Raw genomic sequence first — 19,290 nt, forward strand, 5'->3', positions numbered from 1 at the left:
TATAGCTTTGCGAAGGAACTCAAATCATGTACTAACATTCTATCGATCTTATTCTTCTTTGGGCATTCTTTCATTCCTTATAGTAAAGACATCATCAGTATTTTATCTTAAAACCAGTACCTATTTGGCCCTAACTGATTTCCCCCCATTTTAACACCAATACAAACGCTGTTGTTGATCACAACAAAGGTTTTGAGTTAGGGGCTGGGAAATTCTGTATGGGAGAGGGGGCTTTATTACATAACAAATGATACAACTCCAAGATTAGGGGAGTTTTGAGCTTCACCCCTTAGATAAAGCAAAATTTTTTATATTTAAAATTTTTTTGTATTTTCTAGTTTGCCTCATATAGTGGGGTTTTTTTTTTAGTAAGTCAGTTGGTGCCTACACTTTTTGAAATTTTAGTGTAAAAATTTGGAGATTTAATTTATATTCCTTTCATTATGATATGTGTTATGGAAAACCAAAATTAATTGGAAACCTCTTATTAAATAGTTGAGCTGAAATTCTTTAACCAGACGTTTTAAACATTTTAATTCTGCTTTTTCATTGCCCTCTGTATTCTTGGGTGCTGTAATAGGAATTTTCCTACGTTGGATTTCTCATGGCTTCTTTTGTCATCTCTTCGGTCCCTATGTCAGCAGTTCTTAAATGGAAATGTACATCAGAATTACCCATGATATTAATTTAAAATGCGGATTTCTTGGTCCTGTCCCCAGAGATTCTTGCCAGGTCTTGGATGGTGTCCAGTAATCTGCATATTAAACAACCACCCCAGGTGTTCCAAGTGCAGAGGGCCCTGTTATTCTTTCTGAAAACAATGCTTTGTCATATAGTGTGTCCTCTAAATTAGAGAGACATTGAATCCCTGAGAAAGCATTCTTCTGTGTGCTGGATGGGTTTTGGAGCATCGTAAAGAGGTGGTAACATGGCCGTCAGATGAGTCAGACTCAGATGTAAGCCCCATGAATGGCTTTGACCTTCTGTTTTTGCCATACACGTTTAAATTGGATTAGTACCATCTGGGGCACCTAAATAACTAATGCATCCCGCCCAAATCACTTTTGATCCAGACAGAACCAGATTTCTGGGGCAAATTACAGGTAATCATTGTACCTATGACGGGAAGTAATTTCCTTTTAAGTTAAATGGTTGGGTGAGCCATGCATTTCATCAGATACTTTTTCCTGCCTATAATCTGTTCTTTATAATTTGGAGGTATTTACTTATATGGAATTTGAAGTAAGGGTTGAATGATGGATGTTAATTAGATTGATAGCTGGAAAGAAGTGAAAGGTAATGAGAAAGTGAAAAGTATTTTCCTAGAGGGAGTATTCATTAATTGCCAAACATTTGAGAAAAATTGCATGGGGTACTGAAGTATCGATTCTTTTTCTGATCTTTTTTTAAAGAAACAAAAATACAGCCAGAAATTCATTTGTTTAGATTTGTAAACACTTATCACAGTTACTGCATATAATTCTGACCGAAGTGAAGGAGGCTATCTCTTGAGTCATCTACTCTCTTATATCTCCCTCAATATATATTTTACAAAATCTGTAAATATAATAACATTTTAAGTATTTATTATAGTAGAGAATTTTCTTTAAAATATTTCTTTAATGAAGGGTAGCTCTTAAAGAGGCAGGAATCATTTCTGTAGTTTGGGACTCTTTAGCCAATTCATCTATGGTGTGTAGTGGAGTTCCAGTTGAGGTAGAGCTGGGGCATTTTGTTTACTGACCTTTTTTTGTAATTTGAACTCTGGAACATACTTCCTAATATCCAAGCTATTTTGGAATATGAATGAAAAATTCAGTAAGAGTCAACTTTTAAAAGTAGTAGGATCTAGGGTAGTTAGGATACACTGAAGTGGATACCAGCTCATTTTTGGTTTTATTTTTCCTGTTGTTGCTATCAGTGACACACCTTTGATATCAGGAAAAAAACTATGGAAAAGCCTTAAATTGACGTCTTTCATTTTGCACGTGATCTCCCCCTCCCCCGCCACCACCCTTTGGGTTTTGTGCTTCTCGTTACTATCCCATGTAATACAGAATATCTCCATAGCGTAGAACTTAAATGTAGACATGAGGAAGCATCACAGACAGATGTTTGCCCCACTCTTCCTTCTACCCTAGGCAAGAGATTCGAAGATTCTTCTCTGGAGAAAGAGAGTGGGTCCAGAGAAAAGACCATGAGACACTATAACATCTGGGGGCCCCAACAGAAAGTTGACTTGTACCCAGGGATCTGATGGAGATGCCTCTGTTAGACAGCTCCCACCTACATCCACGAAACTTCCAGTCTCATTCTTACGTAGGAGGTAGTTAATGATCATGGTGATCAACACAAGCAGTTAGAACCAAAGGGACTGAGGAAACAAAGGCAATGCAGGTGACGGGAGAAAATTTAAAACATAATTGCTGTCCTCAGGGAGATGTTGGAAGGGATCCTACACGTAGCACAAGTAGAGGATGCTATAGAAAAGGAATGTTCTAAGAAGAATAGCTGTATCTCAGAAACTAAACATGTGGTAAGTGAAATATAAATTTAAATAGGAAGGTTGAAAGCTAAAGCTAGAAAATTGCCCTAGAAATTAAAAAAGGAGAGATGGAAAATAGGGGAAAAAAGAAATAAGGGAATTGTGCTTTGAAAGTAGGGTTTGCGAAAGCACAACTTGGTCCTATCAGATATGGTTTTCAGTCTATATGTTGATTCTGCCCTTGTTCTTAAAATAGTAATAGAGAATAAATTTCTACAAAGAAAAATTAGAATGAACTAGAATAAATGATTAAACTCCTGCAACAAAGCTGTTTTTTCATCCTTCCTACTTGTGTCTCTGCTGTCATATCATTCAACGTGTGATGCCTAAGTTCGTCCTTAAAAAAGTAATGTATTATTTTTCCCTTTACACAAGTAATTTAGATTTTTAATTTATTTGGTCATCATGATAGCATAAACTAGTTCTGTTACTTAGACATAAGAACAGGGATTAAGCCCATTTGCATTTGTGTAGTGTTGTTGAACTCTCCATTTATTTTTCTCTTCCTTTTCGTGGGAACACAGATTAATATTGAGATTTGCTCTAAACTAGAAAACTATCCAGTTTATCGGTTACTGCAGAATCCTGCTGTTGAGGTTAGAAAGCAGCCTATCATTATGGCTTATTCTGTGCAAACTCTTTCCTCAAGATTGTTGAAGGAAGGCTTTTAATGTTAACCATTGTTGTTTTACAGATAAAGCTCTGATGGCACCAAATCTTGATTCCTTTGGACGAGATCGGGCACTGTATCAAGAGCACGCAAAACGTCGGATTGCAGAACGGGAGGCGAGAAGGTAATTCTACAGATGCTTGCTGTTGGTTTGTTTGTGAAGGGAGGAGTCTCTTTTATCTGGTTTGGGAACTTGATATTTGTTATTTAGGACTCGTCGTAGACAAGCCAGAGAGCAAACCGGTAAGATGGCAGATCACCTTGAAGGCCTGTCCAGTGATGACGAAGAAACATCTACGGATATTACAAATTTCAATCTGGAAAAAGGTTAGACATTTATTTGGAAATGAGCTTCATTGTCAATGTGCTCTCTCCTTGGCTGTGGTTTCTACCATGAAATAATTTGAAGTTTTGTGGCCTCTGCTTTAGAACTAGGCACTTTGGTTTAATTATTAAAACTCGCACCCATTTTTATTGATGAGTTCTCAAAATTAGTGGTAACACTTTGTTGTGGGGTTCATCTAGTACTTGCATTATAAATGGTATCACTCTTTGAATCACAGAATTTTAAAAGTGACAAGAAAATGTTTCGGATCCCAGGGGCAGCCCTAATGCAGCCTGTCTGGTCTAGAAAGGTAAAGGTTGGCAGTAGGGCATTCAGCCCTGAAGGGAATTCCTGATTTTGGGAGCCCCGAATAATTCAATCAAGAGGAATAGTTAGTTCTGTTACATGAAGACATCTCCAGAAGGATCCCCAAGTAAAAGTCTTTATTTCCCACCACTGGCTGTGATTATTTGGAATTATATTGACTGCGAGCCCTTTGGAACTTAGTTGGATAAGCTTATTTTTTTCTCCCACTCTTTTTACAGTGAACATTTCCAAACATACGGAAAATTGGAAAGCATAGCACAGTGATCACCCATACACACCTGTCACCCAAACTCAGCAATTCTTACCATCATTTAGCCAAGTTTGCTTTGGATATGTGTGTGTTTTGCTGAAACATTTGAAATTAACTTACGGACATCATGGCACTTCCCTCTAAAAACTTTAACATCTTTAATGTCTTCTTTAAAAAAAAAGGATGCTTTTCTACCTAACTGCCACACTATTGTCACACCTGCGAAAATTACCTAGAAGTTTTAGTATCATGTCTGCATTCAGTTTTCCTCCGTAACAGCCCCCCCGCCACCCCGCCCAGAATTCCTGGGACTGTTTCTGTTACTCTGTATTTTCTAAACCTGGATCCACACAAGGTTCCTGCATCGCACTTGGTTGTTACATCTTTTTACGTAGAATTAGTGAATATCATGATAGCTTATACGCATACACACACCCCTTTCTTTATTTGTTTAAGGCATTAACTTCCTGAAGAGACCAGGCCACTTATCTTGTAAAACGTCCTACATTCTAAATTTGTTGCCTCATGGTTTTAACTTGTTCTTCCAGTCGCTATATTTCTTGTAAACTGGAAGTTAAGTCTTGAGTAGATTCAGGTTAAAGCTTTTTTGGCAAGAATACTTCACACAAGATGCTGTTACCAGCATGATACCGGATGGCAAATGTTAGGTTGCCCACTATTAGTGGTGCTGAGATGGATCTTGAGAAGTAGGTTGTCATGACTTGGTCTCCTCATTATAAAGAGTCTGCTGTTCCAAGTCATATGGAGCATTAAATAACCTTTTACTTAAAGATCCTAGCATCCATTGCTGATTCTCGTCTATGTCAGTTATTGCAATCACCAACAGACTTTGAAAGAAGAGATATGATTGGTCACTGATAATGCTACTACACATCGGTTATTTACATGGTGATTTGTGGGCTGAAGAGCTAGATAACAGAGTTTGTACTTTCTGCAGTTACTCACAGTTACTCTTCCATGGTGCTTGAAATTTGAACTGAGTTTTTGGGGACAGGTGTTATTTAGACTGTGGTGACAGATAATAGTACATATTGGAACTATGCAGAACGGAGACTACCTGCACTGTGGTTTGCATGATAGACGTTTGGAACCTAAACTTACCTCTGGTGCTTTTCTTTTAAGTTGCAGTTAACAATTATTCCTTTGCTAGTGAGCCTATCTTTTTGATACTCAAGCTACAAAGAAAACACTGAAAATATTTGAACTGTGTTTTTTCTACTGCATACTAAGTTTTGATTCTCTGTGGGGTTTTGTTGTTGTTGTTTTTAGATCGCATTTCAAAAGAGTCCAGCAAGGTATTTGAAGATGTCCTTGAAAGTTTCTGTTCAATCGATTGTATTAAATCCCAGTTTGAAGCATGGCGTTCAAAATACTACACATCCTACAAGGATGCTTACATCGGCCTTTGCTTGCCAAAGTTGTTCAATCCCCTCATAAGGCTGCAGCTTCTCACTTGGACTCCTCTTGAGGTGAGTGGCTTCTATCACTGTTGAAAAGCAATATACTGGACTCCCCTGGTGGCGCAGTGGTTAAGAATCCACCTGCCAATGCGGAGGACATGGGTTCGAGCCCTGGTCCGGGAAGATCCCACATGCCGCGGAGCTACTAAGCCCATGCGCCACAGCTGCTGAGCCTGAGCTCTAGAGCCCGCAAGCCACAACTACTGAAGCCCGCGCACCTAGAGCTCACGCTTCGCTACAAGAGAAGCCACCGCAATGAGAAACCCGTGCACCACAATGAAGAGTAGCCCGCACTTGCTGCAACTAGAGAAAGCCCGCGCACAGCAAGACCCAGTGCAGCCATAAATTTAATTAATGAATTTTAAAAAAACAAAAACAACACTTTCTTCTAAAAGAAAAAAAAGAGCAATCTACCATGATGCCTTGGGCAATTGTAATCTCAAAGCTAGAGATGTGAGCCTCAGCAAAGTGTGTTTCAGGGGAGGTAGGTCACCCACAGGGCGATAACTGACACATTACCACTGGACATAATCTGACGATCTTTCCCTTTATGTCCTGTCCCTTCTCAAGAGAACTGTCTCTTGCTTTTCGATTTTTATACAGTGTCTTTCTCAGTCAACTAAAATTACATGCAGTGACGCTGAGATGTGAACATGAATGAATAAGAACTTGGTTCTTTGATTCCAGAAAAATAGAACATCATGGGAAAGCTCAATGAGGAAGATGAGAAATGGGACCCTGAACTAAGTCAGTGGTGATGGAAATCAGGAGGATGAGATAAACTGAAAGATTTTAGAGGTGGAATCAAAATAGGACCTCTTTGCCTGTTACATAAGGGAGGAAACTCAAATTGTCTGTTTACATGTAGTGGTCATGCTTATGATACGGTTTTGGAAGTTACCAACATATGGATGGAGCCGTGGGCATGAATGAGATGGGCTGGGTTGAATATGTGAACTGTAACGAAAAGAAGACTGAGGTTGAAGCCCTGAAAACAAGAGGAAAAACATCTAAGCTCTGGGAACCATTCAGCTCCCAGCTCCTGATTGCTCTTTGCCAGACCTTGTGGAGCCCCACCCTGTGCATATGTTTCTCAGTGTCCAGCAGAGGCTCGGGGACACTTGTGTGCATCTGGGAGCTCTCCTGTGTAGCTCCTTCCTCTGCCCCACAGCTACTAGCGTTCCAGCCTTCCTGAGCTTAGATTGTCTCCTAACTCAGCAGGACTGCTCTGCTTGCAGTTGCCTACCCTGATCTCCTCTTCTGACCAGGAGCTCACCTCATTGATTCCGTTCTTTCAGGGGTCATAGTCCTATACTGCCTGTGGTCCATTGTCTGAAAATAGATGTTTCATATATTTGTCCAGTTTTTAGTTTATGACTGAAGGCTAAATCCAGTTCCTGTTACTCTTTTCATGGCTAGAAGCAGAAATAGCCACTATTTTAAATGTTTGGGTAACCTTTTAAATATTTTCTAGGCAAAATGTCGTGACTTTGAGAATATGCTGTGGTTTGAATCTTTGCTGTTTTACGGTTGTGAAGAGCGAGAGCAAGAAAAAGATGATGTAGATGTTGCACTGTTACCTACCATTGTGGAAAAGGTGATTCTCCCTAAACTAACAGGTAGAGATTACTGAATTGAACATTCAAACACATTGGGTTTTTCAAATCTGTTTTTAGGAGTTTTTAATCAGAACATATTTTCTCATAGAAATTACAGTATTAATAATAAAGTTACCACCAGACCCAGAGATGGCTAAAGGGTACCTATCTTTTAACTTGGGACTTAAAGACCACCTTGGGGAGGGCCTGGAATTGGGGGCAGTAATTGATCCACAGGCAAATTTCAGGCTCTTAAGGACTGCCTGAAGCAAAACTGAGTGTGTAGTTTCAGGGGGGATATGCATTTTTCTGGGGAGCAGTTTCATTACTTTCATCCATTTCTCACAAAAAAATTAGGAATTGTTGACATAGGGACCTATTTAAAATATTGATATTAAAAATAAAGCTCAAGTTCAGTTGGAAATTCTTGATGCTGGCACAGCATCTCCTAGGATACAGAAATCCTGCTTTCCCGAATCTTTATTTTCACCAAGAAGCAGAAAACCATAGGAACCTGTCCCCTCGCCACGTGTGCCTAATCTTCAACACTCCCGCGGTTAAGAGGACGAAGAAGACTGACGCTTACACTCTAGAGGAAGAAAAAAGTCATGATTGGCATTTCTGAGTTGGGGACTGCTTGACATCAGACTCAAGTCAGCAGCAGTTTACTTCTGTATCTCAGTACATTCTGCTTTTTTTTCCCCTTAATAGTGATAGCTGAAAATATGTGGGACCCCTTTTCTACAACACAGACTTCAAGAATGGTTGGAATTACTCTAAAATTAATAAATGGGTATCCTTCAGTAGTGAATGCAGAAAACAAAAATACACAGGTAATTTAATTATTATCTATGAAAGGTTTTTAAAATTTTTTTTAATTTATTGTTTTGTCTTCTCCTTTCCCTTTGAAAATGAGCAAGAGTTGAGAGAATGAGTGGTTATATTCTGAGCCAGCGAGAAAATCTGATTCTCCCACTTGAGGCGTCTGTCCTTTATAGCCTGAAATATACAAAATTTGAGACAGTAGTTTTTAGTTTCAAAATATCGATTGGGAAAGATGATGTAATTAGTATAGATAGCCTCTCGTTTGTACTGTTTTCACCCTCCTCACCACCCCACCCCCATTCTCAATCGGACTAATCAGACATCCCTTGAAGACCTGTATTTTTTTCGGGAAAAGAAAAACTACTGGAAAGGGTAACAATTGATAATTTAAATGCTGAAACATTTAAATAGCATGTAAAATAACGAGGTATTGTTTTATAAAGTTTCAGAACTTCAGATTGCCACTGCCTGCACTGAACATTCTTATGAGCTATTTGGATATGAGAAAGTACTCCTTATCATTGTTTTATTTTCACTGACCTCATTTTGAGAGGAACCAGATTATAGGTCTGGTCTTAAATCTCTATATAGTAGATTAAGAGGTTGGAAGATTTCTAAATGGCTTTATTGCTTGGTAATTCATGAGGGCTGAACGAAGAGTAAGTAGTAAATATTAAAGACCTTAGAACCTTCAGTGGGGAAAGTTAAAAAATTTGAGATGCTGTTCACTCAAAATTGAATACTCTGTATGATTTGGAATATTGCTTATTTTTATTTACTAAAATTTAACTTTTATCATAACCCTTATTAAAATGCATGATCTATTTTTAACTCTTTAGGTGTACCTAAAAGCACTTCTATTGAGAATGAGGAGAACTTTAGATGATGATGTATTCATGCCCTTGTATCCCAAAAAGTAAGTAACTCCTAAGAACATTAAAGATGATAATATTCTCCATTATTTTTCAGAGAAGGCTTCTTAAACTCCGGAAAACTAAGCATAGCTTGAAATACAAGCTTTACCTACATAGTATAAACGTGTAGCCCAAAGAGAGTGGCTCAGTGGGGAAATTGCTCCCTTACGCAGCATAACCCTTAGTGTCTCACAGTAAATTGCCATTACCTTTTAAAGTTACCTTCTGGAATACAGTTGTTTGAAAATTTGAAATATTAGTTAACTTCTTATGCTCACCCCTTTTACTTACAGAAGTCTTCTAGGAATCAGATGGCATTTAACACACAACTTTGATCATGATGTGTTTCTCTTTTTTTCTTAGTGTCTTGGAAAATAAAAATTCTGGGCCTTACTTGTTTTTTCAACGACAGTTTTGGTCTTCAGTTAAGGTACGTGTCTGTAGGCTATCTAAAAGACTTCAGATTTTGTTTGACTTCATACAAACTAATTTTATTCCAAAAGTTTATTCAGGTTTGATGTTTGCAGAGGTGAAAATGTATTCTGAGTCCCAGTAAGGTCCAAACTAGCCAACAAAACGCCTTACTAAACCACAGCAAGGAGAGTACCAGATACTCTTCTAAGTTGCGGAAATATAGCACTGAATTAAGATAGAAGTAGAGCCTTCATGGCGCTTATAACCAAGCTCAATTGGCAGTAGCAAATAAGTAATCTCAGGTGTGATGAGTTTTGAAAAAAATTCAAAGTTGTATGGGAGCATATGACAAGGGTCACAAATACCTTGATGGATGAGTCACAGAAGATTCCCTTCCACCCTGAGGAAGTGATATTTAGGTTATTAGTTGGCCCTGAGGTAAGGGAGAGCAGGGTATACTAGAACTGAGAAAAGGCCAGGATGGCTAGAGTTAGGGAAGAGATGAGCAGTTCAGATGATATGGGAGCTCTAATTTACATGTAGGCATGTAATCACTCCCTAAATCAAGATGTATAATGCTTCCATCATCTCCCCCAAATTCCCCATGCCCCTTTGTAGTCAAGCCCACCCCTACAGCCTGGCCACCCCTTTTTATTGTCCTGTAGTTTTCTTTATAAGAATGTCTTAGGAATAGAATTACATACTAACTAGCCTTTTGAGCCTGGCTTCATTCACTTAACAGAATGCATTCGTGATTTATCAGTGTTGTCTTGTGTTCACTCCTTTTTATTGCCAAGTAGTATTCCATCGTATGGTGGATATCCCACAGGTTTTTTTGTTGTTGTTGTTTTTTTATCCATTCCCCAATTGAGGGACACTGGATTGTTTCCAGTTTGGAGTAATTATGAATAAACCTGTTTGCACACAGGTTTTTCTGGGTATATAAGTTTTCATCACTTGGGTGAATACCTAGGCAAAGCTGTTTTCTAAACCAACAATATATTAGCGTTCTAGTTTTTCTTCTTTCTCACCACTCACCACACTTGGTATCTTCAGGGTTTTTATTTTTTTTAAGTCATTCTCCTAGGTGTATATTTGTGTCTTGTTATTGTTTTAATTTGCATTTTCCTAACAACTGATGATGTTGAGCATGTTTCCTTTTTTTTTCCCTCTTTTTTATAAATAAATTTATTTTATTTATTTATTTTTGGCTGCGTTAGGTCTTCGTTGCTGCTTGTGGCTAGCGGGGGCTACTCTTCGTTGCAGTGCGCGGGCTTCTCATTGCAGTGGCTTCTCTTGTTGCAGAGCATGGGCTCTAGGCACGCGGGCTTCAGTAGTTGTGGCGCACGGGCTTAGTTGCTCCGCGGCATGTGAGATCTTCCCGGACCAGGGCTTGAACTCACGTCCCCTACATTGACAGGCGGATTCTTAGCCACTGTGCCACCAGGGAAGCCCAGCCATGTTTTCATGTGCTTACTTGCCATTTGTATATGTTCTTCGATGAAGTATCTGTTCAAATCTTTTGCCCATTTTTAAAAATTGGGTTTTCTTATTATTGAGCTTTGAGTTTTGTATTCTTGAAACAAGTACTTTATCAGATATGTGATCTGTAAAGAGTTTTTCCCACCAGTCTGTGTCTTAACAGTCTTTCAGAGTGCAGAAGTTCTTCATTTTGATGAAGTCCAACTTACTATCTTTTCCTGTTATGAGTTGTGCTTTAGGTGTTGCATCTAAGAAATCTTTGCCTAATACAAGGCCACAGAGTTTTTTTCCTAGACATTTCATAGTTTTAGGTTTTACATTTAAGTCTGTGATCCATTTTGAGTTAATTTTTATATAGGGCATGAGGTCTTGAAGTTCCTTTGTCCCAGCACAGTTTGTTGAAAAGACTATCCTTTTTAAAATTAAATTACTTTTGTACCTTTGCTGAGAATCATTTGCTCTTATATGGGTTGTGGAAGGGTTTTTGTAGGGAAGTGACATGAAAATATTGCCCTTTTTAACATATTCTGGCTTCTGTGTGGGGATAATGAAATGAAGTAGGTGAGGATAGTAATAATGAAAATGGAAATTAGTACTTATTACATATTTACTGTGTGCCAAGCACTGTAGCACACATTATCTCATTGAATCCTCACAGCAGCCCTATGAGCTTGACTCTGCTGATGGGACAGTGAGGCACAGAATAACCTGCCCAGGCTCATCCCTTTGTTAAGTGGCAGAGATGGGAGTCTAACTCAGGCCAGTCAAACTCTTGAGCAGCTCTTCTCAGCTGGGTTTCTGTGGAAGAATTAATACCTGATGCCCTAAGGCCTCCATTGCGTATGCAGCTAGAATGGTACTAGCTTGTACCATCCTTGGGAGAATTATGTAAGGAGTCACTCAGATCATTTTCTGTAGGTTTTAGTTCTCTCACCGAGCCCTGCTGGAGGAGAACTAGACCAGAGCTGTTGCTCGTAGTCAGTTGAATAACTGCAGGGCCCACAGAGAGATGACGGTAGCTTCGATCAGGGGCATGGCGGCAAGGACTGAGAGAGAGGCACAGAATGGGGAGAGGTGGGGTTCGACAGCTTGAGGGCGAGGCCGAGAATGATAAGGCTCATGTAGGCTCTGGCTCGATTGAATTGTTGGATAGTGTTGCCATTTCCTAAGATGAGAAATACTGGGAACTTAGAATTTTATGGTGGAATGGGCGGGGGCTTCCATTTTATATGTATTGAGCTTAAGTAGTTCCAATATCCAGGTTCATGAAGTCTGGTAAACATGCAATGTGGTAGTCAGAAAAAGAATTTCCATCTTTTTGCAGGGTCACAGGACTGGTTTAGGCATGATTTTCAAGGGAGGACATTTACCTAAGAATCATCATTTGCCCACCAGTACTTTCTGTTATGATGGGAAATGTTCTGTATCTGCATTGTCCACTATAGTAAACACTAGCTCCATGTGGCTATTTAAACTTTAGTTAACCTCAGTCATTATCGGAAATATTCAGACCCTTCAAAACTGCTTATTAGTGCTTCGGCAAGACATGGTCCAGGGTATTTCATAAGGTGTTTTATTGTGTAAGTAATTTACTTCGTACCTAATTGCTTTACATTGCCGCTCAATTTTTTTTCCTTCTCAAAAAACCAAACTTTTAGTAATAGAAATGAGATTTGTGGCTGCCACAGGTGGGGAGTTGTGGGGAGATTGGATAAAGGGGGATCAAAAGGTACACACTTCCAGTTGTAAGATAAGATAAGTTCTGGGGATGTAATGTACAACATGGTGACTGTAATTAACAATAGTGTATTGTATATTTGAAAGTTGCTAAGAGAATAGAGAAAAGATTTGTAACTGTGTGAGGGGAAGGATGTTAACTTATGGTGATTATTTCACAATATATACTTAAATCATTTTGTTGTATGCCTTAAACTTACACAATGTTACATGTCAATTATATCTCAGTAAAACTGGGGGAAAATAATTTTCTTCTTCTTTCTAGCTCTTAGGGAATTTTCTTCAATGGTATGGCATTTTCTCAAACAAAACTCTTCAGGAATTATCAATAGACGGTTTATTAAATAGATACATTCTCATGGCTTTTCAGAATTCAGAATATGGCGATGACAGCATCAAAAAAGCCCAAAATGTGAGTTAAATGACACATATGGTAGTTTTTAAAGCACACGAGTTAAGATGGATTAAGTTTTCCTTGTTTGAAGAGATTTGAGAATTTCATGAAAACCCCTTTGATTATCGAAGTTGGTGTAATGTTGACAATCTCCCCTTAGCATTTTTTACATAAAAAGTTGTACTGTTATATATGTGTATATTTGTCCTTCTATCCATCTATCTATATCGATATTTTTATAGGTATTAATAAAAGTTTTAATTGGGGGATAATTTTTTAACAGTTGAATGAATGCTATTTTAAGTGTTACTAAAGAAATGGTCTCTTCTCTCATTTAAGAAATAATTTTAGTTAATTTTTTTTTACTTCATATACGTGAGTTATACAGTTTTGATAATTTTTTAAACTATTTTTTAAACAGTCATATGATTAAAGAAAATGTGCAAGTACAGTACAGTTTTTCGACCTAACCACATCAGAGTAATTCTCTGACATGATACCCCCTCACCCTCAAATAGTTTTGTGTCTGTTTCCTATACACATGGATTTTCTTGTACACGGTTACAATATGACCATCAACATCAGGAAATTAACATTTATATATTACTGTCACCTAATCCTTAGGCCCCTTTTCACGTTTTATCAGCTATCTCAATAATATCCAAAGGAACTGGCAAAAGACATTCCCAGATCATCCTTTGCATTTAATTGTCATGTCTCTTTAGTCTCCTTTAATCTGGAAGAGTGCTTGATTCCTTGACCTTCATACCTTCTGAAGATGATAAGCCAGTTATTTTGTAGAATGTCCCTCAATTTGGGTTTGTCTGATATTCTCTCATGAAGAGATTCAGATTTTGCATCTTTGTCAGGAATTGTCCTAGACTTCATTAGTGTGAGTCCCTTCAAGTTGACCTCTGTGACCTTGTGGCATGTCCTCTAATTTGGGGGGAGCACTTTCTTGCTTTCTGGCACACGACGTTCCAGGCTTATCTTGTACCTGCTTGGCCCAGCTCTGGAACCAGTTGTTTCTCCAAGCATCCCCGGGTTCTTTGGTGGGGAGCTGTCTCTACCCACTGGCTGCTTTCTCCCGGGTGGGAAACAGCCTCCCCTTGCTCGGGTTTTGGTACCCCATGCCAGGTTGCCACCATGCCCTGTTCACGTCCTGCTTGGGCTCTTGCCCTAGGCTGCCCCTCCGGTGTGATGCTCTCTTCACTCCTCTGGGCCAGCACGGCTCCTACTGCCAGCAAGGATGCCTACTTACTGAACTGTTTGGCATGGGGAGAGGCTGCAGTTTGGTACTTATGCTATACATGTTTTTACATCAAAAGCTGCTGATCAAAGGACAGTTCAGTTCATTTAGGGCTTTCTGGAAGACTGGAAAATGAAGCAATTGGTTATCAATTTTATGTCCCTAATTTACTTAAATATTGGAGAAATTATCTTTTGCTTTGAGTGTCTATATATTGAAGTTTAAAATTAGGGTATATCTAGGTGTATTTGTGTCGTTTATGTAGAAAATCAGGTTTAAAAGAATATCTCTTCTAAGTAATTAGTTATATGTTGCTCAATAGCAAGTCTTCTAGTTAAATACGTTATACGCATTATCTAGACTCAGCTTTTAGATGCTTTAATTTATTTTTGTTTTAACTGTTTACATCTTTCTTCTTCATAGGTGATCAGTTGTTTCCCCAAGCAGTGGTTCATGAATCTGAAAGGAGAAAGAACTATTTCTCAGTTAGAAAACTTCTGTCGATACCTTGTACACTTAGCAGATACAATTTACAGAAATAGTATCGGGTGCTCTGATGTGGAAAAAAGAAATGCAAGGTAATTATTTGTAATTATTGAATGAAACAGTGATCTAGAGTCTTTAGTTGTTAGGTTTAGTATTATTAAAATGTTTTCAGTAGAGACATGGTTATATTTTACTTTAATTTTTATTTTGATTCTTTTCTTTCTTTTTTTTTAAATTAATTTATTTAGTTTTGGCTGCTCTGGGTCTTTGTTGTTGCGCAACCTTTCTCTAGTTGCAGAGAGCGGCAGCTACTCTTCGTGGCGGTGCGCAGGCTTCTCATTTTGGTGGCTTCCCTTGTTGCAGAGCACAGGCTCGAGGCACATGGGCTTCAGTAGTTGTGGCTCGCAGGCTCTAGAGCGCAGGCTCAGTAGTGGCGGCGCACGCACAGCCTTAATTGCTCTGCGGCCTGTGGGATCTTCCCGGACCAGGGCTTGAACCCATGTCCCCTGCGTTGGCAGGCAGACTCTTAATCACTGTGCCACCAGGGAAGCCCTATATTTTACTTTAAATTGTAAACATTGACTTAGTATTGATAAACCTACCAAAAATACACATTATTTTTTTCATTTTTGCAACTTTTACCTAATCTTTTTTCAATATTTTATTTATGAAGATATTAAGGGAAGATTTCTGGTAAGTGAATCATTGCTTTTTCTGTCTCCTCCCTTGAATAATTGGGGAAATCTCAGGCTCTTAGAATGTCATGGATCTTGGTCTTTGGAGGTTCATTTTACAGATATAAACCCTAGAAAAGATAGCCACTGAAACCCAAAGTATATTGAAGGTTATATCTCAATTTTGAGATGTTTGTGCTCTATGTTGAGTTTTTCTATATCCATATCATAGACTAAGTCATCACTCATGATTTATGGGGAGCAGCTTATACATATTTTTTATCAGGTTTCAAGGAAGGAATGAACAAACAAACCATTACCCCTTTTTCAGTACATTGTCTTGGGTGTTCATGGAATTTGGGGGTAGATCTCTAGCATAAAAAGTAAGTAATAGTAATAATAACAACTAGTACCACCATTTGGAAGAATTTTTATTTTGATTTTCGTGGTTTTTTTTGGTTTTTTTTTTGGCCACACTGCATGGCTTGTGGGATCTTAGTTCCCAGACCAGGGATTGAACCCAGGCCCACCACAGTGAAAGCGCCGAGTCCTAACCACTGGACCACCAAGGAATTCCCAAAGACGAATTTTATTTTTTAAAGTTTCAATTCATATATTCTTCCTAATGTCAGAGTTTTCTTTTCATTTTGATCACACCATTAGTCATACCCCCTAACAAAATCTTTTTCTTTTCCCCTGTTCCCCTTCCAGGAAAAAGAACCTTATTTTCTTGAGAGAAAATTTGCTATCTTTTATAATAAAATTAAAGGCAAAGTACATAGTAAATACTTCAGTGGTTAAAAAAAATCTTTGCCAGGTGATTTTGGGGGTTTTTTTTGTGGCCACACTGTGTGGCTTGTGGGGTTTAGTTCCCCGACCAGTGATCGAACCCAGGCCCTTGGCAGTGAGAGCTTGGAGTGCTAACCTCTGGACCACCAGGGAATTCCCTGGTTTATATTTTTATTTCATCCTTAACATGTCATTTTGCTGTTGGTTGTTATTTATTGGCACTAATATTTCTTCTCAATGTGTTGTTTTTTACGAGATAAATCCTATTCACTTCACTTTAAAATTTGATTCATATATGTAACAGTGTTTTTGTTTGGGAGTAAATATCAACAAACACTATTTACTTTTGTATGGAAAAGAATTTCAGCAGCTGTTTAAGCACCTGCTGTGTGCAGTGCGCATAAATAAAGCAGGTTCCACTTTATGAGTGTGAGTCACAAAATCTTAAAAATTATAATCCTTCCCTGAAAGGTGCTTACTACAATTTTGTAGAGAAGAGACAGCTAATAATGTCACATTGTATGTTGTTTCCCACAAGTGGTTCAAACTATTGTAAATGTTAAAAGTAGTTCCTGGGAGCTTTGTTAGAAATGCAAATTCTCAGGCCCCGCTCCAGACCTACTGAACAGAATTCTGAAGGTGGGGCCTGGTGATCTGTGTTTTAGCACTCTTCTAGGTAATCCTGATGTATGCTAAAATTTGAGGATTACTGAGAATGACTTCTAGCTGGGTGATAAAAGAAGCCAGGTTGGGCTTCCCTGGTGGCGCAGTGGTTGAGAGTCCGCCTGCCGATGCAGGGAACACGGGTTCGTGCCCCGGTCCGGGAGGATCCCACATACCACGGAGCGGCCAGGCCCGTGAGCCATGGCCGCTGAGCCTGCGCGTCCGGAGCCTGTGCTCCGCAGTGGGAGAGGCCACAACAGTGAGAGGCCCGCGTACCGCAAAAAAAAAAAAAAAAGCCAGGTTATACTTTATTAGTGAATTTTGGAGGAGTGGAAATTACTCTGGATCTTGATGGATTGGTCATGAATACCCACGAATATAATTTGTGTTCCAGGTGTACTCTAGGAGAGCTAGGACTCTGGTTTGGGAAGGAATGGAAGGCAGAGCTCTGAAGTAGTTAAGTTAGGCAATAGAGTGCTTTCTCTCCTTTCTCGGTATTAATGAAAATCATGGATCTGAATGAGACTTTGGGGTGTTTTTAGTTTTGAAAATGGGTCCTCTGTTTCTGGGTATTTAAACGTGGGCAGGTTTTTTTTTTTAATATGGACAATTTTTTTTTCCACATGCTGTAACCTGCTGATCCGTGTTTCCTTTTTTCTCCTTTAGGGAAAACATAAAACAGATAGTAAAACTCCTTGCAAGTGTTCGAGCTCTGGATCACGCTATGTCTGTTGCAAGTGACCACAATGTGAAAGAATTTAAGTCTTTGATCGAAGGAAAATAGATCTGTGAGACTGAAAAGAAGCCTATTTGTTCTAATACCATTCCCAATGTAAAAATTTTGTATATATGTAAAGTTTCTTAAACTGTAAAATATTGACTCTTGTTTTAATACAAAGAACATTATTAATATTCAATACTGTGTCTTTAAATGCGATTTCTTCAGAATGAAATGAATTCAGATTATTTCTAGGAAGTCTGTGAATGGTTTCCTTACTGCCTGTCATACTTTGTTTACAGAAGTATTTTATATGGTCATTTAAATTAACCCTCTCAGCTAATTGTTCTCTGTAAACAATGTGTGCAGTGTATATTGTATAATTATGCATATATATATATATATATATATATTTATACCACCATGGAGTTACTTTCACACTGGAAATTTGTGGTGTTTTTCTACAGAGTAAGCCTTTTAACAGCAGAAAATTATTCAGTAGCAAATTGTCTTAGGGAAAATTACTACACTGTTGCAACAAAAGGGCTGGCAAGTGACTAAGTATTCGTCACCTTTTGGTTAGCAGTTGCTATCACCGTAGCTGTACTGCCTTAAAATTGAGAGTTGAGTGTGGACTTAGTCATTGGTGAATGGTGAACTTTTCTTCCTTGAATTAGCATCACAGTCAACTGTACGTTTAATGTGAGCTCTAAATAAATATATGCAACATAGGTTTTTGAAAAGAACATAGAAGTTTCATTTTTGGAAATAATAGATCCACAACCTAATGCATGGTTTGGGGCTGACTCTCCTGTCTCATTCATGATTTTACTCCCTGACCAGCTTAAAAAAATACATGCATTTGGATTTTAGTAATCTAGCATTATATTTTAAACCTCACATATGTGAGTTATGATATGCAATAAAGAACACGCCTTGCTGATCAGCTACCCAAGCAGTTTAATATCCGTGGTCTTCTGTAATGTTTATACCATGTTGTAAATACTCAGAGAACTTGTTTTAAAGTTTATGCTTTCTGATTCTGTGATTTTCAAAAGAGGAACTTTTTGGAAATTAAGGACTATTGTTTGATAATTATATATGTAATTAAGCTTTAGCCAAGCATTAAATTAATTTTTAAATAGAACCTTTGTTATATTTGGCTGGCGACTAATTTTAGTTGGAGCATTTCAAATGACTAACTGAGACTATTAGCATGTGTACCCTTGGTCAAGTCAAATGATATTTAGAACAGTGTCATGCACTCTAATTGCTCTGTCAATTTTATCTTCATTGTAGGATCATTGCTTATCCCTACAGATTCATTCTGGATGAATTCATTCTGGAGAAAGTGGCCTACTAAATAGAATTAAAATAGAACACTTATTCTCAACTTAAACGGACTAGAACATATAAACTCGCATATCTATATATGACATGCACATCATTTGTTCCTTAAATTTGTGTTTCCAAATGCATTGAACCGATTACTTTTCCTATATCTGCATTTAAGGACTCTTGAAGTAAACTCAGATTTTTCATCACGTGACATCCATCAGGCTGTTTTAGGGATGAGTTTGAACACCACACTAGGACCTTGATGTCAGGTGAATTTAGCATAGAACTGTGCATAAAACAAGTGGTTTTCGTTTCGCAACCCAAAGTTTTTTATTCCTGAAATAGCTAAAGGACATTCTTTCTTAGGAAGGAAATTGTCAAAAGATAAATTCAGAGGGTGACATTTTAATA

At 38.3% G+C, this 19,290-nt stretch overlaps 1 protein-coding gene across 1 annotated transcript in view; it reads left to right on the forward strand.

Annotated features, from left to right (window-relative positions):
- The window catches only part of PAXBP1 (PAX3 and PAX7 binding protein 1), a 33,809-nt gene extending 15,121 nt beyond the window's left edge, over nucleotides 1-18,688 (forward strand). Inside the window, exons 9-18 of the mRNA XM_022552816.3 lie at nucleotides 3,240-3,339; nucleotides 3,427-3,542; nucleotides 5,408-5,607; nucleotides 7,073-7,217; nucleotides 7,908-8,029; nucleotides 8,861-8,937; nucleotides 9,299-9,365; nucleotides 12,834-12,980; nucleotides 14,635-14,789; nucleotides 17,490-18,688. Of these exons, the coding sequence (XP_022408524.2) occupies nucleotides 3,240-3,339; nucleotides 3,427-3,542; nucleotides 5,408-5,607; nucleotides 7,073-7,217; nucleotides 7,908-8,029; nucleotides 8,861-8,937; nucleotides 9,299-9,365; nucleotides 12,834-12,980; nucleotides 14,635-14,789; nucleotides 17,490-17,607 (1,247 nt within the window). The 3' untranslated portion in view covers nucleotides 17,608-18,688. The remainder of the gene's footprint in view (nucleotides 1-3,239; nucleotides 3,340-3,426; nucleotides 3,543-5,407; nucleotides 5,608-7,072; nucleotides 7,218-7,907; nucleotides 8,030-8,860; nucleotides 8,938-9,298; nucleotides 9,366-12,833; nucleotides 12,981-14,634; nucleotides 14,790-17,489) is intronic.
- Nucleotides 18,689-19,290: the final 602 nt, after the last annotated feature.

Source organism: Delphinapterus leucas, chromosome 4 (assembly GCF_059928025.1).
Source record: "Delphinapterus leucas isolate spDelLeu-1000000601 "Yukka" chromosome 4, BTC_Dleu_Yukka2, whole genome shotgun sequence".
NCBI lineage: Eukaryota > Metazoa > Chordata > Mammalia > Artiodactyla > Monodontidae > Delphinapterus > Delphinapterus leucas.